This window comes from Desmodus rotundus, chromosome 5 (assembly GCF_022682495.2).
Source record: "Desmodus rotundus isolate HL8 chromosome 5, HLdesRot8A.1, whole genome shotgun sequence".
Lineage (NCBI taxonomy): Eukaryota > Metazoa > Chordata > Mammalia > Chiroptera > Phyllostomidae > Desmodus > Desmodus rotundus.
In genome coordinates this window covers 42,712,082-42,735,837 of record NC_071391.1, presented here as the reverse complement: position 1 = coordinate 42,735,837, position 23,756 = coordinate 42,712,082, and the positions used below count along the sequence as shown (strand labels likewise).

The 23,756-nt window shown below is 48.6% G+C and overlaps 1 protein-coding gene across 1 annotated transcript in view; it reads right to left on the bottom strand.

The window, feature by feature from the left end:
• The window catches only part of DCHS1 (dachsous cadherin-related 1), a 38,482-nt gene extending 15,651 nt beyond the window's left edge, over nt 1-22,831 (bottom strand). Inside the window, exons 1-2 of the mRNA XM_053924916.2 lie at nt 22,580-22,831; nt 2,260-4,167 (exon numbers count right to left, since the gene is read on the bottom strand). Of these exons, the coding sequence (XP_053780891.1) occupies nt 2,260-4,047 (1,788 nt within the window). The 5' untranslated portion in view covers nt 4,048-4,167; nt 22,580-22,831. The remainder of the gene's footprint in view (nt 1-2,259; nt 4,168-22,579) is intronic.
• Nucleotides 22,832-23,756: the final 925 nt, after the last annotated feature.

Genomic DNA, 23,756 nt, shown 5'->3' with positions numbered 1-23,756 from the left:
TCTTCCCTTTTCCTCTCCCGGTATATCAATCAACCGGGGACTAAGTAAATCCTCATTATCTCTCCTGTTTGTCTATTTCTTTCCACCACTATTATCACTGTCCTGACCCAGGCCTGAGTGGTCTCCCCCTGGACTGTTACAATTCCCTTTTCATAGCTGCCTGACCCTCCCATCCTTCCTCCACACCAGGATTTCCCAATCTCAGCACGACCGACATTTCGGACCAGACAGTTCTTTGCTGTGGTGCTGTCGTGTGCATTACAGGATCCCTGGTGTCTCCCCACTCGATACAAGTTGTGACCATCAAAACTGTCTCTGGGCATTGCCAAAAGTCCCCTCCAGAGGGCAAAACCGCCTCCAGCTGTGAACCACTGTTCTACGCTGATTGTCAAAAGCATTTTTTGAGAAAACAAATAGGATCATGTTACTCCTCAGAAAGCTTCAATGTTCCTTAAAGAAAAAGCTCAAACCTGTTGGCTTGGCTGGACTTTCCACTGTCTGTCCCCTCCCTGTGCACAGTCTCATCTCCCACCTTAAACTCCACGAAGTCACTGTAGGCCCTCAAACAAATCAGGCTTTCCCACGCCTGTGTGCATGCCACTTCTGCTTGATCCTGTCTGGTCTCCTCATAAACTCCTGCGTATCCTTTAAGTCTGAGCTCAAGGCTCCTTTCCTTTGGGAAGACATTCCTATTGCCTAACTGTACTTCACATGTACTTCACCCCATCATGGAAGTTTTCTTATTGCAGTAAAACTGTTTCTTTGCACATGAATCTCCCCCTTAGAGTATAAACTCTATGAAGCATGCGTGTGTATTGAGGGAGGGGGTGACTAATTCATTACTGTATTTGTATTCTGTGTCCTTAATATTAGATACTCTAAATGTATATTGAGTGAATCAAATACTAAGACTTCTTTTTTTTTATCCTCACCTGAGGATATGTTTATTGATTTTATGTGAGAGGAAGGGGTGGGGAGAGGGAGAGAAAGAGAGAAAGAGAAAACCATTGACTGGCCCCATCTAGTACATGTCCCAACAAGGGATTGAACCCAGGTATGTGCCCTGACCAGGATTGAACCTTTTGGTTTACAGGACAATGCTCCAACCAACTGACCCATCTGGCCAGGGCTATTAAAATGACTTCTTGTAACCATTATGAATACCCACTGGTTATTTTTAACCCTGTTTCCCTATGGTTACTAAGTGAAAACTCCAGGAAACCACCTGGAGAGTTGCCCTCTTGCTTCAGGCACTAGTGAGGAGGAAGAAGTTTGGAAGCCATAGCCCGCTGGTCCTGGGCCAAGAAGCACAGTAAACACATGAGAGTGGGTGGCAACTGGACAGCAGCAAGCAGGCAAAAACCCAGAGTCTGGCCAGAAGGGAAGGGTTCAGCCAGGCCCAGGCACTGGCCTGGAAATCTAAGCCAACAGAGAGCCCCCGAGAAGGTGTTCAGGGGTCTGGTGGACTTCTGAGACATAAAGACTCCAAGCACTGGTCTCCTAAGAGGCCTCCCTGCCTCCAGTCTCCCCTTGTGCATCCATACTCCATGGTGCAGCCAAAGCAATCTTTCCAAAAGACATATCAGATTTCCGGGAGTCCCTCATTGGGTCCCTGTGATTTTTAAAACAAAGTCAAAGCTTGGATTCTCGTCTGTCTACTATCCTGTCTCATCTCCCCTGGGCTCTTTCTCATCAGCACAGCCGAGGCCAACCTGAACAATGCAGTCCCCCGAACAAGTCATGGTGTTCTGCAGCTCTTTCTGTAGGCCTGGGGTCCCTGTCCACACACCCCGTATTATCCACTTGACAAAATCTCACTAGTTTTCCAAAGCCTTGTCCTCTGGGCTCCCACAGCAGCTCACATGCCGCCTGCTATGGCAGTAGTTACTGGAGTGTCTCTCCACCTAGATTAGGGCCTGCCTGGAAACAAGCTTGTCCCCTTTCTTTGTTCCCAGGGCCCAGCACAGTGCAGGACTTACAGAAGGTGAGTTGATTCTTGATACCACAGACACATTTTCTCTAGACCCAATCTTAATTCCCTCAACTTCCAAGATTATCTGGTCCAGCTCTTGTGTCTGCTCTCTCATCTTTTCACTAACCCTCACACTCTGCACTGACTTTGGAGCTCACAAGATAGGACTAAATGCTCTGGCGTAAGTCACCATCAGTAGGTGCCTGGTTCTTGCTCTGAGCTCCCCCGTGGCCCTCTGATCCACTCCTGCCCATAGCAGCATCCCTCTGTGTGCAGGGCTTACCTACCTGTAGGAAGCAGGTTCCAGGCTGGGTGCCCTCAGGCAGTGAGGCATTGTAGAAAGTCCTCTGGAACTGAGGCTCGTTATCATTCACGTCTTGTAGGGCCACACTTACTGTGGCAGAGGAGGCAAGAGGGGGCAAGCCGCCATCTGTGGCCACCACAATCAGCTGTGGCTGGGGTTCTAACTCATAGTCCAGGGAGGCAGCCGTGGTGATGATGCCTGAAGTGGGGTCGATGGAGAACCAGTTGGTATGGGTGCCTGGGGCCAGGCTATAGGTGACCTGGCCATTGGTGCCCTGGTCAGGATCCCGGGCCATTACCCGCACCACGAAGCTGCCAGGCAGTGCGACCTCAGGCAGGGGTTCCGGTCGGTAAAGCTGGTGGTCAAAGGCAGGTGCGTTGTCATTGACATCAGTGACATGCAACACAAAGGCAGCCTCGGCCCGCAGAGGGGGTGAGCCTGAGTCTGTGGCGGTAACCCGCAAGTTATAGGCATCACGCTCCTCCCGATCCAGCTGTCGAGCCACACACACCAGATAGATGACGCTGTCCTGGGTGCTTAAGGCAAAGTGACCCTCTCCACCCTCCAGGGACACATTGACGTGGGCAAAGTCACCATCATCTGGGTCTGACACAGAGATTCGAGCAACAAGCTGGCCAGGCGGGGCAGCCTCGGATACTCGGGGGGAGCCATCAGCACTGAGGAAGATGACAGTCATGGAGGGTTGATTGTCATTGGCATCTCGGACGTGCACAGTCACAAAGGCTGAGCCCAGCTCAGGGTGAGCCCCACCATCCCGGGCCTGTACCACCAGTTCATGGACCCGCCGCTGCTCGAAGTCCAGTGGCCGCTCCAACCGTAGCAGCCCCGTGTGTGCATCGATGGAGAAGGGTCCATCACCCTCGCTCTGCCTGCGGTTGATCTCATAAGTCACAGCCCCATTGGCATCAGCATCAGCATCAGATGCATACACTTGCAAGACTGGGCTGCCGAGGGCCAGGCTCTCGGACACCACAGCGTGATAGCGGCTCTGATTGAAAGCTGGGGCATGGTCATTGATGTCCAGCAGTGTCACGTCCAGCAGGGCCTGGGCCCTCCGGGGCGGTGAACCACCGTCGTAGGCCTCCAGGTGCAGCATATAGTGTGAGCGGTTCTCTCGGTCCAGCTCCCCGGTGACTACCAGCTCCGGCACTGGGGCCCCATCTGGACCAGGGCGTGTCTCCAGCCGGAAGGTCTCTCCAGCCCCATCACCAGACAGTGCATAGCCCTGGGTTCCTAGGCGGCCAGCATCTGCATCACGAGCAGGCTCCAGCGGATAGCGGGTGCCAAGAGCTGTATGCTCAGGTATCTGCAGGGCAGTATGAGCCTGCGGGAAGGCTGGAGCATGGTCATTGATGTCAGCCACTCGCACAGTAACTTCCACAGTAGCACCGTCAGGAGTGACTGCAGTGAAGCGGTAGCGATCCCGCCGCTCGCGGTCCAGGACACGGGCTGTACGGACCACCCCACTGTGTTCGTCGATGGCCAGGTCTGTGCCCACACCGCTGCCCTCCTGCGCGGAAATGAAGTACATGGGGGGTGCTGCCGTGCCTGCCGGAAGCCCTGCACTAATGTCCCCGATAAGTGTGCCTGCCGGCTGCTCCTCATCAATCTGCAGGTCCAAGCTCCCCGCCTGACCCCAGGCACCTGGCCCCCTGGCCCCCAGCAGCAGTAGCAGCAGTGGGAACAGGCGGAGGGGTCTGGGGCTCTGCATGCCAGTGCAGGAAGGCGCAGTGCCTGGCTCCTTCTGCATGACAGGCGCAGTCCAGATGTGTCTTGAGCTCCAGCTCCAGGCCAGGCTCTGGGCCCAGCCTGATCTCAGGCTTTGGATCAGGTCCAACTTGGGCCCCGGCTCCAGCACAGGCTCCCTGACCTGGGAGAAAAGCAGAAGTTAAAAGGTCATGACACGGGAGTGATCAACAATTCAGGGAGACTGGGGTCTAGACCTTGTGCTGCCTCACACCCACCTTGGGCCCAGGAAACTGCACTTCAGGACTCCTCGGGCCCCAATCCAGTCTTTTCCTGGCAGATGTCCAATCCCACCCTGACCCCCCTTCTCAACAGATTGTTTTGTTCCTATTGTTCAGGTCTGACTGCCCTCAGACTCCCTTCCTTCCATCTCTAGACTTTAAAATATGGCCAGTCCTTTCTCATTTTTCTTCTTATTCAGAACCAACACTCACCTCAATAACCATATGCTTGAGAACCTCACGCAATTGTCAACCATTTCCTCTATGCTGAAGACTTCTATCAGCATTAAAATATGCCAAAGTCTCTCCATATATGTGTATATATAGTGTATACAGTATATATATTATATTCCCTTAGTCTCATTTTCCTCCCCATTCAACAAGAGATTGAGCATATACTATGTGGAGGCATTGGGGACACATCCATGAATAAAGAAAACATACCTGACTGGTGTGGCTCAATGGGTTGGGCATTGTCACACAAAGTGAAAGGTCAATGGTTCAGTTCTCAGTCAGCACACATGCTTGGGTTGCGGGTTCAGTCCCCAGCTGGGGCGTGTGCAAAAGGCAACCAATCGATGCTTCTCTCTTACATTAATGCTTCTCTCCCTCTCTTCCTCCCTCCCCCACCCCAAAGATACATAAATAAAATCTTAGAAAAAATAGTCCCTGGCTTCACAGGGTTTACAGTTCAGGAACTGGAGAAGTGATTACAAGTGTTTGATAAGGACTGTGAGGAAAAGTACAGGGCGCTATGAGGGCATAAGAGGGATTTAACACAGGGTGTCGGGGAGAGCTTCCGAGGAAGAGACAGTCAAATTGGGATCTACTTAATGAGTAACTGTCAGCTAGGCAATGGTGGACAGAGAAGAGGTTATAGGAAGGAGAGAAGAGTATTTGGAAGAGGGAAAAGACTGAAAAGGCTTACAGTCCAAATCAAGAAGAGGCTGAGTGTTTGGGGGATGGTTAGGGGACAATGTGTGTGAAGTGTAGAGTGTTAGGGGTGACAGTATAACATGGGGCAGAGATCCATAAGCCATACTGATGCTTTTGACATCCTAAAAGCAAATGGAAGCCACCAAAGTATTTTGAGAAGGGGTGTGCTAAGATATAGCCTATATTTTGTGAAGATCACGATCAGTCACATTGGGAAAATAAGGGCGTGCAGATAGGACAGTTATTTTAGAACAGTACTTGTAACACACTTGTGGGAGTCCAGGCGATGGCACTGCTTTGATGATGACTTTGATGAATGTTAGCAATGCAAACGACCAAGGTGGATAGGGCTGCAAGAGGTTTAGGAGGTAGAATAGACAGGGCTTGATGACTATTTGAAGGCAGGGGATAAGGTAATAGGAGAAGTCAAGTATCATGGGTAATTTTCTGGCATGAACCATGAGCTGGACAAAGGTATCCTTAAATGGCCAGAGAGAGAGACAGACAGACAAAAAACCAGAGAGGGGAGCTGCCTCTGAGGCTAAGGGGAGCCGGGGTTTCAAACACTGCTGAGTTCAATGAAGGAGGAAGCCTTATGAAGACATTTAGTGAGTAAAGGAGAGCAACCCTCTTTGAAAGGTTGATTCATTTCCTCCAGTTTCTCACTCTCACAGCCTCCCACCCTTTATGAAGTGAGGCTTCCTCTCCCATACACTACTTTCACTCAGCGTCCAATCATTTCTATGTTCTACATCAAATGGATGCTTTAAAAAAAATCCTCCTCTTACTGTATTGTTCTGGAACATGGGCTTACTGATCATTGACTCCTTGAAGCCTACTTGTCTTGGCTTCACATGGTCACACCCCACTTCTTGCTTCCCTTGTACTTCTCCGTCTACTTCTTACTCTCCTGTGCAAGTTCCCCCACCCATCCTTTAAAAATTGGTGCTCTTCAGAGGATCCAAAATGGTAGCAAATTAGGCGGAAGCTACACGAAACCCCTTCCAGGACCAAACTGGAATTACAACTAAATTATAGAAAAATCATCCTGAATAACCAACTGAAGACTAGCTGTAGAGAAGCCTTATACCAAGGACTTAGAGAAGAAACAACATCACCATAACAAGATTAGTAGGAAGTGCGGAGGCGCGAGTGGGCTGGCTGGGCTCCCATGGGAAGTTCCAGAGGGACTGGAGGGCCGTTTCCCCTGAGTTGTATGAGGTCTAAACCCCAAGCTGGGCTCCCCAGCCTAAAGCACCAGCACTGGGAAAGGCGCCCACAGCATCTGGCTGTGAAAAGCAGCAGGGTTTCTGTCTACCACAAGAGAGGGCTAGAGGTACACACACCCTTTTAAAGGGCCAATGCACAAAACTGAGTTTGTAACCAGTTTCCCTGGGCTCTGGTATAGGGAGGGCAGAGCAGACTAGAGCCGTGTGAGGAAACTCTGAGGTTGGTGGCTCTGAGGAGGGAGCTAAAGGGTCAGCCGCCAGGATACCTGTATTGCAGAAGCCATCTTTCTTGGGCAGAACACACCCTTCCATGTGGTATCAGCCTTGGGGGAAGCAATAGGCCCACCAGCAGGAATCCCTCTTGCCCCACCCTGTGGAGCTTAAGCCCTGCTGAGGAGTACAGTGGGAGGCTCTTTCAGGCAACCTACAGGCAGAAGCTGATCTCTGGGTACTTTGAAACTTTAGCTGACCCTCACCCTGACCCGGTGCTGGTAAAAGCCAGCATTGGTGTTCAGCTTAGTTCTTTCAGCAACCATCCAGGTCCAGCAGTGGGAGCCACAAGCTGTGGATCTCTGATAGCTTCAAACAGGTTGCTCAGAGCCAGTCACAGGCAGCATCTGACATGACTGCAAGAGTCTTTCCAGATCTATCTAGTACATAGAAACAAACACAAAGAGGCAGCCAGAATGGGAAGACAAAGAAACAAATCTCAAATGAAAGTACAAGAGAATTTTTCAGAAGAAAAGCTAAGTGAAATGGAGGCAAGCAATTTATCAGATATAGAGTTCAGAGTAATGATTATAAGCATGCTCAACAGCATGAAAAAAAAACATAGAAAACATAAAAAAGGACAAGTGATAAATAATGCAATATCTGAACTAAATAATACACTGGAAGGAATAAACAGTAGGCTAGATGAAGCAGAGGATGAAATCAGCAATTTGGAAAACAAGGTAGAAAAACAACACCCAATTGGAGCAGCAAAAAGAAAAAAAAATTAAATGAGGACATTTTAAGGGACCTTTGGGAGAATATGAAACTTCTGGTATCCCTATGATGTTAATAACATCCACATCATAGGGATACCAAAAGGAGAAGAGAAAAAACAAGGGATTGAGAACCTATTTGAAGAAATAATGAGTGAAAACTTCCCTAGACTGGTGAAGGAAAAAGACACATGAGTCCAGGAAACTCAGAAATGGACCCAAAGAGACGTACACCAAGACACATCATAATTAAAATGGCAAAGCTTAAAGACAAGGAGAGAATCTTAAAAGCGGCAAAAGAAAAGCAGGCACTTACCTACAAGGGAGCCCTCATAAGATTTTCATATGATTTCTCAACAGAAATATTTCAGGTCAGAAGGGACTGGCATGAAATATTCAGTCATGAAAAGCAAGGACCTACAACCAAGATTACTCTACCCAGCAAAGCTATCATTTAGAATTAAAGGACAGATAAAGAGCTTCCCAGACAAGAAAAAGCTAAACGAGTTCATCACCATCAAACCAGTATTATGTGAAGACCAGTATTAAACGGTCTTCTTTAAGAAGAAGATAAAAATTATGAATAATAAAATGGCAATAAATACCTATCAACAATTGAATCTGAAAAACAAAACAAACAGAACAGAAACAGAATTATAGATACACAGAATGTTTTGACGGTTGCCAGATGGGAAGGCCCTCTGGGGAATGGGCGAAAAAGTGAAGGGATTAAGAAGTAAAAACTGGTAGTTACAGGATACTCATGGGGATGTAAAATACAGCATAGGGAATATAGTAGCCAAAGAATATGCCCTATTTTGTTGTGTATAATGAGCATTATTTTGCCCAAATTTTTGAGAGAAAAATAAGGATCTGCATTATACATGGGTAGTACTAATTCCATATCTATATAAATGTTTTTAATTATTTTATTTGTGCTTATACATTAAAAGTGTAACTCTAGAAAGCAATAATGACATCTGTATGCAAAATAATACCTTGAAATATGATAATCAGTTTTGTTTCTAAATATAAATAGATTAATAAATAATTGATTAAAAATTAAAACAAAAGATTTTTTTCCTGAAAGTTTGGGCCAAAAACATGGGTGTGCATTATACATGGAAAAATATAGTATATGCATGGCCCATGGACATGGACAGTGGTGTAGGGATTGCCTGAGGGAGTTGGGGATGGATGGTGAGGGCAAAGGGGGAAAAATTGGGACAACTGTAATAGCATAAACAATAAGATATAATTTTAAAAATTTAGGAACAGCAAGAATAAAAATAAAATTGAAGAAGTAACAAAGAGCTTCCCAGAGAAGAAAAAGCTAAAGGAGTTTGTTACCACCAAACCAGTAGTACAACAAATGTTAAAGGGCTTGCTTGAAGGAGGAGGAGGAAGAGAAGGAGGAGAAACAACAACAGAAGAACATAGTTAAAAAAATAAAATGGCAATAAATACACATCTATCAATAATCACTTTAAATGTAAATGGCTTAAATGCTCCAATCAAAAGACATAGGGCAGCGGAATGGATAAGAAAACAAGACTCACATATATGCTGTTCAAGAGATCATCTCAGAACGAAAGATACACACAGACTAAAAGTAAAGGGATGGAAAAAGATACTTTATGCAAATGAAAAGGAAAAGAAGCTGGGGTAGCAATACTTATATCTGACAAAATAGACTTTAAAACCAAAGTTACAGTAAAAGACAAAGAAGGACTCTATATTATGATAAAAAAAAAACCAATCCAACAAGAGGATATAACCCTGGTAAACATGAATGCACCCAACACAGGAGCACCTAAATATGTAAAGCAAATCTTAATGGACATAAAGGGAGAGACTGAAAGAAATACACTCATAGTAGGGGGTTGTAACACCCCATTAACTTCAGTGGGTAGATCTTCTAGACAGAAAATCAACAAGGAGATGGCAGTCTTAAATGACACGCTAGATTAACCACTGTGGAAAGCAGTATGGAGCTACCTCAAAAAATTAAAAATGGAACTGCCTTATGACTAAGCAATTCCACTTCTGGGAAGTTATCTGAAGAAACTAATTAGTATCCCAAACACTAATTCAGAAGAATATATGCACCCTTATGATCATTGCAACATTATTTACAATAGCCAAAATTTGGCAGCTGCCCAAGTGGCCACCAGTAGATGGGTGGATAAAACAGCTTTGGTACATTTACACAATAGAATACACTTGGCCATAAAAAAGAAGAAGATTTTACCCTTTGCGACTACATAGATGGACCTGGAGAACATTATGTCAAGTGAAATAAGCCAGTCCGAGAAGGACAAACACTATATGATTTCACTCACATGTGGAATCTAATGAACAAACTGAACTAAGCAGCAAAACAGAGACAGACTTACAGAGAGAGAGCAGACTAACAGCTCTCGGGATAGTGTTGGGGTAGAAATTGAGCAAAAAGAAAAAACTCATGGACATAGACAACAGTGTGGGGATTGTGTGGGGAAGAACAGTGGATGGAGGTGGAAGGGGGTATGGCGAGCATAAATGATAATGGAAAACAGAACAATAAAAAATGCTCTTTCTTTAAAAAAAAACTTAGTGCTCTTCAGCCTTGGCCAGTATGGCTCCGTTGGTTGGAGCATTGTCCGTGACCAAAAGGTTGCGTGTTCAATTCCTGGTCAGGGCACATATTTAGGTTGCAGGTTGAATCCCTAGTCCAGATGCATACGGGAAGCAACCAATCAGCTTCTCTTTCACATCAATGTTTCTCTCTCTCTCTAAGCAGTGATAAAATGTCCTCATGTGAGGATAAAAAAAATAAAATAAGTAAATAAATAAAATAAAAATTGGTGCTCTTCAGGACTTAATCCTGGCCACATATTTCCCACTCTCCACACTGCCTGAGGTCTTATCCACTCTTAAGCCTTCAATTCAAATGTATCAGTCAGTCAATTTTTAATGTACCATCTATTTGTTGATGACTTTCCAATCTCCATTTCCAGCTCTGGAGAGCCCTGGAGACATGTATCCAGCCATATACTGGACTTCCTTCACAGCACATCCCCAACCTCAAGCTGATTTTCTTCCTCCATTCCCTTTCCTGTGAACAGCACCACCACTTATCCAAAAGTGTCCAAGCCAGAAATGTAGAAGCTCTCCTGGCTTCCTTGCTTCTTTTTGGTCTGGTTTCCAATTAGTCATCCAAACCTAACCATCTCAACTAGAGGTATCTCAAATGTGCCCTTTCCTCTCTTTCCCACTGCTGCTGTCCTAGTGTAAACTTTGTCGTCTCTCCTTTTGATTCTACTACTCCTTACTCGTCCCCCAGCCTCCTGGCTTGGACCCCCCGATCCACAGAGCTATCCACACAGCTCTCAAAAAACCACTCCTGACAAAAGGCTTCCATTGGTTCCCCATTATTTACGGCAGAAAACTGCTGCCTCTCTAGGGGAAAAAAATACAGGAACACATACGCACAAACTGTGCCTGCAGTTTAAAGGGTTCATGGACACTAGGTATGGGATTTCTGGCTCACAATGTAAAGTCTAACTCCTTAATATATCTTCCTGACCTGAGCCCTGCCAACCTCTCTAGCATGCAGCCTCTTTCCTTTTTCCGGCATACCCTGCATTCCAACACCAAACCCATTACCGTGTTCCTTCTCAATTCTGCCTTGTATCAACTATTCCCTTGATCTGAGATATCCTCTATAAATCCTCTCCAAGTGGCCATCTGCTACTCAGACTTCAAGATGCAGTTCAAATGTCCTGTGTTCTGTGGAATCTTCCACGTCTTCCTCACCCCCTGCAGAACAAACTGCCTCTACTGGGCGCCCACTTCTTTTGGTGCACACTGACAATAAATTGCACAGAAGCCCTGATTTGTTCATGTGTCAGCCCCACTGCAGAATTGGAGGCTTCTTGAGGGAGCAACTTGACAGTCTGACTTAGTCTCTGAATGTCTTGCATTTAGTAGAGGTATAGCATCAGCAGGCCACCAGTGCTGAATGAATGCTCAGAGCCTCAGAACTACACACTGCCACACCCACTGACACAGAGAAACATCCATGTACATACCAACTAAGATGACATACACAAACACGTGTGAGTGCATGCCCTTGAGGCACAATGGTCAGTCCTTTGGCCACATAAGTGTGTCCTTGGGTCTTTACAGATTTGCTCTGCTCTAGGACTTCCTGTCCTCCGAAGGGAGTTGAGTTTCTGACCCCTCTCTTACACTTTCCAACCCCATCTCTCCCATGCGTGTGTGTCAATAAAAAGAGCAGGGACTCCCGAGTTTGAACTGGATTTGAGTCCCAATCTCTGTTATTATCCTGATCTATAAAATGGTTATGGTAATTCCTACCTTGTGGGGTTTTATGAGAATTAGAGACAATGGGAGTAAGGAGGCCAGAGCTGGGTGTTTGGTAGATGCTCTCTCATCAGTTCCCAGCACCGTTCCTGATGGGCACCCTCATCCTAGCTTCCGAGTTCTGGGATTTTATATATGCACTAAGATCCTCAGGGCTCAAGTCTGAGGAGCCCATGGAGCTTCCCTATGGAATAACAGGTCACACAAACTCAGAACAAGGAGGCCAGAGTGAAGACAGGCCTGACTCAAACAGGAGAGAGGCTGAGTATTCAGGGATGGCCCAGGGGCCCAGGTCAGGGATCTAGGCCTAGAGACTGGGTTTGACATCCAGGGTTAAAAGTTGCTCCTGTTTACTTAATCACCCAGTTGAAAGAAAGCAGTTATGGTTGGTGGGGAGAAAAGATAATGGACAGTAAGGCCGATGTACTTATTACACGATGTATAACTCTCTGTCTCCCTACCCAGAGACAGCATACCAGCTATTTGAAGGCCAGGATTGTATCTTATTCACCTTGTGTGTAGCACAGAGCATGGCATATAGTACCTGATCAATAAATTTTTTGAATGAAAGATATGAGATAAAAGCACAGGTGAAAGATCAACCTTAGCCCCCTGACTGGTGTGGCTCAGTTCACTGGGTGTTGTCTTGCAAAGCAAAAGGTCACTGGTTTGATTCCTGGTCAGAGCACATGCCTGGGTTGCAGCTTCAGTCCTGGTCAGTGTGTGTACAAGAGGCAACTGACTGATGTTTCTCTCTTGCCTCGATGTTTCTCTCCTTCTCTTTCTCCCTCCCTTCCCCACTCTCTAAAAATAAATAAGTAAAATCCTTTAAAAAATAAAAGATAGACCTTGAAGAGGAGGGATTCAGACCCAGGCAAATGCCCCTTCTTCCAAACTGTGTAGACCCCAGCACACTCCTTATCACCCAGCCTGGGTCCCTTTCCAGTGCAAACTCCCCCAATACACTCTTACAGTGGACACACAACAGTGTATACTCATAAAGTCACAGACCCACCGATGCACTAGCTTACATGCAGACAAGCACACTCAACACACACTCACACCCACATGGACAGGCTACTTTAACAGATACACAGCCAGTGCACCTACTCAGATACCCCTCCTCACAAATACAGAGAAGCATGTTTTTTCACACACAGATGGACAAATTCATTCACATGGATGCCCACAAACACACATACTCACATGCAGGCCTACATACAGACACACAAAGACACCTTCTCACGGGCCTCGCATGGACAGGCTCATTCCCACAGATAGTCCCTCCTCCATGTATGCACACAGGCACACTCCCACACAGCCTCCCATGCACACAGGCCCACTTTCACACATGCACAGACACACAGACAGGCACACGTGCACACACTTGCAGACCCACCCACACAGGCATGCTTTCACACATGCTGCCGGGGCACTCGTGGTCAGCTCTGCGGCTGCAGCTGTGACCTCTAGGTCCCTGGGGCCTCTGTCTGGACTGTGCCTCATCACTTCCTGCTCCAGGGCTTCTAGTTCCAAACTCGAACTCCAGACTCTCTCCCGAGACCGTCTCATCCTCTCCAGCTCTTTTCTCAGCACCATCTCCCCCATCTGTCCAGTGTTCCTCACTGCCTCTTCCCCAAGACTTGCTCCTCCTCCCTGTTCCTGTCTCTTTTCCTCTCCAGGTCTGTCCCATCCCTTCTCCAGATCTGGTCTAAACATCCATCTTGTGTCTTTCCCCAATCTGTCCTGCCTCCTACCCAGATCTGTCTTCTTTCTCCCCCTACATCTGTCACATCTCTTCTCCCACCCAGTTCTGCCATGCTGTATGCCCTCACTCTGTCCCGGTCCTGTTACTCTGTCCTCTGGCTCCATCCTGCTCTCCCCCTCTAGCCCCACATCTGGGCCTCTGGAACCACAGCTGGTTCTCATTAGGAGGGGGAGGGGCAAGACTGTTCATTGGGGCCTGCAATGTGATGTCAATCCTCCCCCAACCCGCAGCTTGTATGTCTATAGGACCTGCGAGCAGGGGGGTACATGGGAGAGGAAGGAGAGGTGGGTTGGGGGGAGGGATGGGGGACCATAAGGGAAGGGGATACTACAGGAGGAAGTAGAGGAGTGGCTCGAGGTACAGAAGGGGAAGTAGGCTGGGGGAGCTTGCACCACCCAGGCCTCCTCCCTCAACTTCCTGTCCCAGGGCCAGGGAGGGGTAGAGACCAGAAAGACAACAGGGTGAGGAGGGGAGCTACCAGGCAGACTGGCACAGAAGTGGAAGAAGGAGAGGGTGGACTCTGTGAGCAAAGGGAGGTGGAAATAGAGGGCCAGGCATAAAGGAGACAGGAAAGAGTTCTGGTGGGTGGATGACAGGGAGCAGACTGGGGGAGAGTAAGTATGCAGCAAAGGAAAGAGTGAGTGGAATTAATGCATAAAGGGGAGGTAAGTCAGAGACAGGAACAATGAACCTGGAGAAATGGGGTGGGGGGTGGTAAATAGAAGCAGGAGACAGAGCTGGAAGGGTTGGGAGCAGAAAGGAGAGGGGACTGAGGACGGGAGGAGGGAGGAAAAGGCTGACAAAGACAAACTGGCTTCCCTGGATAGCCTTGGGACAACCCCATGGGACTGTGACTGGTGGCAAAGGCAGTACCCAGGGCCTGGCTCTCCAAGGACTGGCTCCCAGGAGGCACTTCAGGGAGAGGCTGGAGAAGGATGTGAGCAGAGGAGGCAGAAATAAAGTCTATTTTCTGAGCTTTTATAGTGTGCTGGGCCCTATGCCAGGCAATTCACAGACAGTATCTCGTTTAATCATCATAACAACCCTGTGAAGAAGGTGTCCCGCCTTCCATTGAGGAAATTGAAGCTCAGAGTGAAACAGCTTCCCTCAGTTAACAGCCTCAATTCGATCCCAGGACTATGCACTCCACACTGCCTGGGATTCAGGGAGAAGGGATAGATGGAAAGAGGAAGAAATTATAGGGGGAGTTGAGGGGAGACAGTCCTAGCTGGACAAAGGAGACCTGAAGAAGTCAGAAGCAGTGGGATCGAGGATACAGAGAAGAGAGAAGAAAGTGAAGCTGACAAGTCTTGACCCTGACTGTTCAGGAAGGGTGAGGGAATAGAAGTGCTCTAGACTGACTCCTTGGCATCCCACCAGGCTACTAAAGTGGTGCTGTTAGGGTACCACAGAGGAGAAGCCATTTTTCAGGTGCCTGTTGGAACCCCCACATGGAGTTGTTCCAAGCACAGTTGGATCTGGAGCCTAGAATAGAGATCTGGATTGGGACAAATCAGGGAGGTACAAAAAGCCATGGGTGTGGGGACCGTGAGATAGGACGTGTAGAGTGGGAAGAGAGTCTAGGACAGAACCCTGGCGAACACTCACATTTAAAGTGAAGTCTGAGGAGACCTTTATTCTTCTTAGAGAAGGAGGCAGTATCACAGAAGTTAAGGGAGGAAACATTTCAACAAAGAGGGAGAGATTAATAGCATCCAATGCTGCTGAGAGTTAAGTAAATGAGGGTGGAGAAGTGGCTGCTGACTTTAGCAATGAGTTCACTAGTGGCCTTGGGGAGGACAGTTCGGGAGAGCCATAAGGGTGCAGTCTTCCTGCAGTGGCAAATGAGATGGAATGAACTGACAAACAACTAGCCATAGAAAGGACTTCAGCATAGATTCACTCATCAACTCACACTTAGTGGAATCCTAGAATAGGAAGACAATATATTATAGGGAAGCAGGACAGGATAGTGGTGAAGATGTGAACTCTGGGGCCAAATCAACTGGATTTTCTGCCCAGCTTCACACTTACCAACTCTGTGACCTCGGGCAAGCCACTTAATTTCTCAGTGCTCCCATTTCTCCACTTATAAACTAAGGGCAATACTGATACTTACTGCACTATGTTTGCAGTACGAACACTGTCTGGCACACAGGACATATTTTGTAAGTGTGCAAGCGTGAATTACTATGACAGTGGTTAAGAAGATGGACTCTGCTGTCAGGCAGACTTAAGTTCACATTCTGACTCTACCACTTAAAGCGTAACCCTTGGGCAAGTTGTTTAACCTAACTAACTCTTGGTTTCTCCTTCTGTGAAATGGGGATTAAAGGGCCTACTTTATATGGTTGACACAAGAGCTAAATGAAAGAATGCTACAAAAACTTAGCACAGTCTCTGGCATACAGAAAAGGCTCACTAAATATCAGCGGCTGTTATTGTGTGCCAGATACACACAATAACCCTGGGATAAATGTTATTTCACAGATGAGAAAACTGAGGCTCAGAGCAAGTAGCAGAGAGACATCTGCAGCTCTGACAGACTCCGAAACCAGTGCTTTCTGTTATACCATGTTGCTCCTCTGCTGGAGGGCTTGGAATGCCCTAATAAAGGGTCATGGCAAGGCAACAGAATAGGGAGGGAGAATGAGTAAAGTTCTGCTTTAGGAGAATAACTGGCAGTGTGGACAGGGTGGATTAGAAGAAAAGATCAATGATGAGGTAATTGCCAGTCCAGGTAGATGGTCAGGTGGACATGGAGTCAGGTGGTGAGAGGGGAAGGGATCAGAGGATGCTTAGAGGTCTCCAGGAGACAAAAAGAAAATGGGGAGAGGCAGGCCTAGGTCATGCTTATGAAATGATTCACTAATAGATTCATTCAACAAATATCTACTAAAGACCTACCATGTGCTAAATACTATATTAAGCAGGAGAGAAATAGCAGTGACTTGGAAAGATCAAGTGCCTGCCTTTGTGGTGTCCACAGGTAGGAGGACCTGGAAATGGTGAGGGAGCTAGGAGTGGTGGTGATGGGCAGCAAGGGCCTGGTCCTAAGCTCTGATCCTGACAATCAGAGTCCAGACTGCAGAGGGCATGGTGCAGTTGGAGCTAGCAGAGAAGCTGGAGGTATAGAGACCCAGAGATGTCAAGAGGAAAGAACAAGTTTGGGGATGCCAAGAGATAGGAGGTTGAGGGGCGGGCAAGCACAGTAAAGAAACTGAGACATTGGAAATAAAATGAACTAAATTGAAAGTTGAGCACTTAATAATTGTTTTCTTTTGGAATCCTCAAAACAACTCTTTTAATGTTACCTCCATGTTCACCTGAGGAAAGGGGAGCTCAGAGAAGCCAGGGTCATCTCAGTGGCAAATGGTGTGGCTGTAAGGTCTGATGTGTACCCCTGCTCCCTCCATTCCTCCCTCCCCTCCTCCTTCCTCACCAAACTTATGGCATTTCTAGGCCCTAATAGACAATAGCTTCTTCTTTTGAGCAGCTTAGAGGGGAAAACAAACTTCTAGTGTGTTAAGCAGAACATAGAGGGGCATCCTGACTCAGGCTTAAGGGTTCCAGGGGGACTTCTGGGAGGAGGTGTCCTCTCACCAGGATACAGGAGAATTAAGAAGCACTTCCCCTGTGGCATCAGTTAAAAATTCCTGGAAGTCAGAGAGTTACCCGGGAAACATGGACACTGGAGCTGAAGGAAGGGGTAGGCAGCAGGAAGCCAGGAAAAAGATGGGATCCAATAGCATGAACCACTGGGAAGGACTTTTGCTTTGCAGGTCCCAGGGCATTAGAGAGGGAGAGAAGAGGGCAAGAGCACATGTATCTGGGAATCTGATTGGAGAGGAAAAGAGGCCAGGGTGCCAGGAGCTGGAAGGCTGGGAGCCAACATATGTGAAGGGGTGTTAGAGGAAAGAGCTGCCTATGGCACCTCTAGGGAAGGGGGCCTGGTGGAGTGGAGAGGACGGCAAGGCACTGTAGCACCTTATGGCCTGATGGCAGGTGACAGCTTCCTCATTTTTCACTCCCTCCAAGAACCCCAGCAGACACCTGGTCCAACAGATTTGGATCTGCAAATTTCTGGAGGTCCTTAAGTATTTGCTAACTGAATGAAAGAGAAATAAAGGCTATTCACATGCTATTGGAGGAATGGGTATATACAGAGAAACTGGAGACATGAGTAAGACACAGAATAATTAATCAAGTGAGGTCCCTGTGGAGGCGGGAGGAGGTGTGATTCTCAAATAGAAGAGCTGACTCTTCACTATCACAGGAAAGCAGAAGAGAGGGGAGAGGAAGAAGATCCAGGAAAAGAGAAGCCCAGGTGAAAGGGAGAGAGGAGGAGAGAGCATAGGGTGAGAAATGATATGTTGTGAGAGAGGGGAGTGGAAATATCTCCAGTGGGATAAGTGGGTACATGTGGAAATACCTCAACTGTGTGGGCAGCTGAGCCCAGAGGTGAGTCTTTTGAAGAGTGAATGAGGGTGAAGGATATGCTGTGAGGTGCCTCATTCATTCATCTGTTCATTGCCAAGAATCTGTCAGGGGCCCTGGGCACATGAGGATGAATAACACGCAACCTTGCCATCAGTGAAGTCCCAGAGCAGTCAGAGACAGAACAGAGAAGAGGCAATGATAATAGAAAAACAAGAGAATCCTAAGCCTGCCTGATGGAGTCAGGAAAGGCAGGGTTTGAGACTAGATCTGAGGATGGGAAGGAGTTAGCCAGGAATAGGGAGTGAAGGGCTTTTAGGGTAGAGAGTAGTATGTGCAAAAGGCCAGAAGCATGGAAGAATGCGGTGTCTTTGGGGAACTACAAGGAATTCAGTATGGCTGGAACTTGCAATATGAAGGAGCTAAAGGAACAGGACAGGTAATGAGGCTGGGGAGGCTTGGGAGGGGGTGGTCAGATCATGAGGATCTAATAAGCATTGTTAAGGTAGAGGTTTCACCCAAGACAATGGAGGATGGACACTGAAGAATGTTGAGCAGGGAATGACGTGGTTGGATCTGTACTTCAGGGAGATCCCTCGTGCTGAAATGAGAATGGATTGGCAGAGGGAAGGGAAGAAGTTTAGGGAGACAAGTTAGAAGGCTCTTTCAGTAATTTATGTTAAAAGATGGTGAGGTGAGGGCAGTAGCTGATGTCATCAAGAAAAGGGATATCCGAGATAGCTGGAAAGATGGTAGAACTAACTGGTTCCAAATACTTTCTGGGTTATGGGACATGTGGAGAAGAGAGTGACTACCATTAATTTCTGGGTTTGTAGCTTGATAACTGAGTGGGGATGGTTTAGGGGCGGAAGAAGTGATGAGTCCAGGTTTGGACATGTTAAGGGGCTTGTGAATTACACAGTAAAGATCAGGTACAAAGCAGATATTAAGGTCTGGAGGTCAGAAGAGAGGTCTGGAAGTGGCACATATTTGGGAGTCATCAGCTTAAACAGATGATAATTAAAGCCCTGGAAATGAATGAGATGAATCACTCAGAAGGGTGTGTACAGCAAGATGATAAGAAGGTCCAAGCCAGAACCCTAAGGAACAGTAACATTTAGGGGTCACCCAATAGAGCCCCTGAAGCAGACTGAGAAGGAACAGCCAGGAGCAGTTCTGGGAAAGAGATGCACAGATTCCCACTGTGCTGTAATCATCTGTTTATTTGCCTGTCTCTCCTATTGAGGGTTAAACTTCTTGAGGGTAGGAATAGTGTCTTCTACCATAGTATTTGCATCACCTAGCAGTGTGCTTGGCACATGAGAACGCATTAAATGTTTATAGAATAAAATAATGGCTCAGAAGCCATAAGATGGTAATGATTCAAACAGAAAAGAATGGTCAACTGCCAAAAGGTCAAGTAGTTACAGACTTTTGAAAAGAGCCCATATAGTTGGCAGATGAGAGGTCACTTTTCCTTAGGGAGGGCAGTTACTTTGGAGGGGCAGGAGTAAATGGGAAGTGAGGAGGTGAGACCAGCTCCATGCAAAAGTATGGCAGTGAAGCAAGTGAGAGTTTCTTAGTTAATTGGGTATTACAGGGTTAGGGAACAAAGGAGAGACTAGAGGCCATTCACATGCTCACAGAGAAATTGGAGACATGGGTAAGACATGAACTAATTTGTCCAGTGAGGTCCCTGTGTAGGCAGGAGGAGATGGGACCCACAACATAGGTGGAGGATGGGTCTCAAATAGAACAGCTGCCTCTTCATTATCACAGGAAAGCAGAAGAGGTTGAGGAGGATGCAGATAAAATTTGAGGGAGGAGGCGGAAAGCTGAGGAATTCAGACTGAATGGCCTTAGCTTTCTTAGTGTTCAAGTAGACCAGGTTATCTGCTCCTACTTCCTCCCTCTCCTTAATCTCCACATCCATTCTATCACTGAGCCCTGCTAACATCACTGCTTAAAGAACTCTTGAAACCGTCTACTTCCTCCCTCTGTACTGCCACTACCCCAGTTCAGGCCAGCGCTATCCCCTCCTGGGTCCCTGCAACAGCCAGCCACCCTTTTCACACTCCTTCCTCCAGTCTCCACTATGCTGTCGGAGAGGTATTTCTAAAACAGGTCTGAGTATATCATGCCACATCTTCAAAAGATTTGGTGATGTTCCATTATTCTTGGGTTAGGTACTTTTCATATGGTCTACAAGAACTGTATGATAGCACTAACCCTCCATGGACCTCTCTCTCGCAGACTCTTACCTCTCCTCACACCATGCTGTTAGTGACAGGTTCACTGGCCTGCTTTACACCTCAACATACATCACTTTCTTCGTATGGGCTTTCTCATGCTGCTTCCTTGGCCTGAAGTATTCTCCACTCACCCCACCTCACTCACATCCAACTCTCCTTTGTTTGGTTGACTCCCTATTTATCCATCAAGCTGAAGTTTAAATGTCAGTTCCTCCAGGAAGCCTCTTCTGACCTCCCTACACTGGTTTAGGTCTCCCTGCTATGTGCGGCCATGTTACAGCACTCACACCATGTAAGCCCCATTAGGGGTAAGGACCATGTCCTTTTGTTCATCCTAGTAATGCTAGCACCTACCACACTGCCTGGCACAGAGTATGTGCTTAATATGTATTTGCTGAACTAATGAACCAGTAAATTGACTAATTAATCTGCTGAAACAATGAGATGAGGGATATGAGGTAAGGATGTGACAAAAATAGGGGGAAAGTCATCTATTTATTTATTTATGGAGGACCCAGTTGAGGGTTGAATTTATAGAAGCATGAATTTATAGAAACATCACTTGGTGTGGTTGAGAGCTCATTGTAGCTAGGGTTGAGACTTCGTGGAATGGGTGGGCTCAAGAACAAAGTAACCAAGAGTGACCAAGGAATGGTTGAAAGGATGGTTCTGGGTGTATAAAGTAGAAGAGCATAAAGCCAGCAAGGATTAGATTAAGAGAAAGCAAAGAGGTCAAGCGCAAGAGGTCACTATGAGGCTGAAGAATAGGTATAATGCGAACAACTGCATCTGAGAGCAGGAAGGACCTGGGAGGCTCTGGGCCAAGTGGGATACAGGAGTTTAGAATTTTAGGGATGGACCAGTGCTACAGAATGGTCCTAGGAGGGTAGAAGGTAACAGGAGCTAAAGAGCTCAAGAAACTGTGAGGCTGGGGTTTGAGGGACACTTAGAACCATGGGAAGACTGATCCACATCCCCGAATTTTCAGGAAACAAGAGGGTAAGCCTGGCAGTCTATGGATAAGGAGTAATGCTGTGAGTATCGTAAGTCAACAGGAGTTTACTTAGCAGCTGGGACAGCTCACTCTGGTGTGTGCATGTCACCTAAAAGTGTGTCTCCTATGGGTTGTGCAAGTGGCTGTGTGATAAGGGTGATTGCAACACAGCCTCCTGTTAGTGTCAGGTTCCTGGGACACCTGTTTTGCATGGGCAGCTCTGATGAAGTATAACCGAGATGATGGGTTGACTGTGACAATGTTTCCAGTAGATGTGTATTGCTGTGACAGTGCCTCCTATGGTATGTGTTGGTCTTGACAATGACCGTGTGGGAATATATTGGCTGTGTCATTTCTACTGTGGTTGTGTGTTGTCCTGAGGGCATCATCTTCCCTAGGTGGGTGTTGGCTCTGACAGTGCTGCCCTGGGGAGGGGAGGGAGGGTGCATGATGGCTTTGAAGGCACCTCTTGTGAATGTGTTGCCTGGGACTGTGTCCCCTGTGGGCTGAGTAGGGCCATGACTCTGTCCCCTGTGGGTATTTGAGGAGTTGACATAAGCAACAATATTTTTCTGGCCTATGACCCCATGGCTGCAGGCCCAGCCCACGCCACAGTGAGTTCATTGTGCTTCTAGATCTCCCTCTCACCACCCTCTCCACGTGGAACCAAGCCGGTGGTGACCTCCGTCGTCCCCTGCACAGGATTCTGATAGAGGTGTCCTAGACACAAACTCAGAACACCGGCCTGGGTGACCAGCCTCCACTTCAGGCTTTGCCTCTCTCTCCTCGGCTTCTCTTTACTTCTCTCCGCTCAGTTTCTTTGTCTCGGTCCCAGTTTGTCTGTGTCACACACCCAATCCTGACACATGGCTCCCACAGAGGCAGCAACACACACACACATGTGCACACGCACGCGCGGCCGCACATACACACTCATACTGACTCGCTCAACATGACACACACTCATTCTAACCCACACATCCTCGGAGTGACACGCACATACACACGCAGCCAGCAGACATACAGGCACACAACGTCCCGGTGACACGCACTAACTCACACAGCCCATGCACTCACACTCGGAGAACATACACGCCCTGCCCGCACCCCGCACACTCTCCCTCCAACACACCCCGACTCGATGACGCACACAAAGACCCCCCCAGGCCCTGCCCCCGCTCTCACGTTCACGCTCGCCCTCGTCCCGCAGGCCCAGGCCCCCCCTCCCCCATTGTCTCCAGCTCAGAACAAAGCCCCCGGTTCCTCTGCCGCCGCCGCCACCCCGGAGAGGCTGGCCGGGCCTGGTGGCCGCAGCCGGAAGGGCCGGGCGTCCGCGGGCACTGACCTCCGCGCGGCGCGGGCTCTCTCGCCCGTTCCAGGGGTGCCGTCCGGCCGCGGTCAGCCCCCCGGGCAGCGCCCGCCCGCGCGGGGCCTGGGGCTGCGCATCGTCCGTCGCTGCTGTCTCGGGCCCGCGATCAGCTCGGAGAAGACTGCCGTCGGTCCTCGCGCCCCTGGCCGTCGGTCGGTCCGTCCGCCGCCACGGCAGGGGCGCCGCCTCCTCCACAGCCGCCCCTCGGAGGATGGAGCTCCGCCGCGGCCCCGCGCCCCCTCCCCTCCCCTCCCCTCCCCTCCCCCGCCCTTCGCGCGGTAACCCGAGCCCCCGCCCCTCCGCCCGCGGAGCCCCCGCCTCCGCCCCCACCCGCGCTCCGTGCCGCGGCCCCCCCAGCACCAGCCCGGCCTCCTCCGCCCCTCGACTTCCCGGCCCCAGTCCCCGGCGCCGGATCCGGCCCCTGCTCTGCGCCGTCCCAGTTCTCTTCCCTTCTCCCGGTCACTGCGCCCCGTCCCCTCCTCCCCTCCCGATCTTTCTGTCCTCTCTTCTCCTCCTCGTCCTCCCTTCCACCTTCGATCCCACCTCCTACTCCCCCTGCGTCCCTTCTTCTCCCTCACTGTCCTGTTCTCCCTCTTGCCCAACCCTTCTCCCTACCGACGCTTTCTCTCCATTCCCCTCTTTCTCCCCATCCGCTTCTTCTTCCCCCTCCTCCCCATCCCTTCTCCTCAGTCCTCTCCCCCCAGCTCTTACGCCCTTCTCCCTTCCCTGTCCCGTCCCCCTTTCCCCCTCTCTTCATCTCCTTCTCCTCAACCCCTTCTCCCTGTCCCTCTCTCCCCGTATCCTCACCGCCCCCTTCTCCTCTCACCTTTGCCCCATTCCTTGCTGTCATCCCTCCTGTCTCCGATCTCCTCTTCCCCATCTTCTTCCCTCTTAATCTCCCCATTCCCTCCCCCAGCCACTTCTATTTATCCCATTCTCTTTATCCCTTTTCCCCCTTCATTGCCTAGCTCTCTTTTCCTCACTTCCTCTTTCTTCCCAAATTTGAGGCTAGAGATTGGAGGGTTATTGGAACAAAGAGATGGGGGCGGGGGCGGGGTGGTCTAACTCATAAACTCCCCAGAAAAGGAAAGAGATATGGACACTGGGCAGGGAGATGGAAAGGGGCGCGAGGGGCACCTTGGTAGAGGAAATG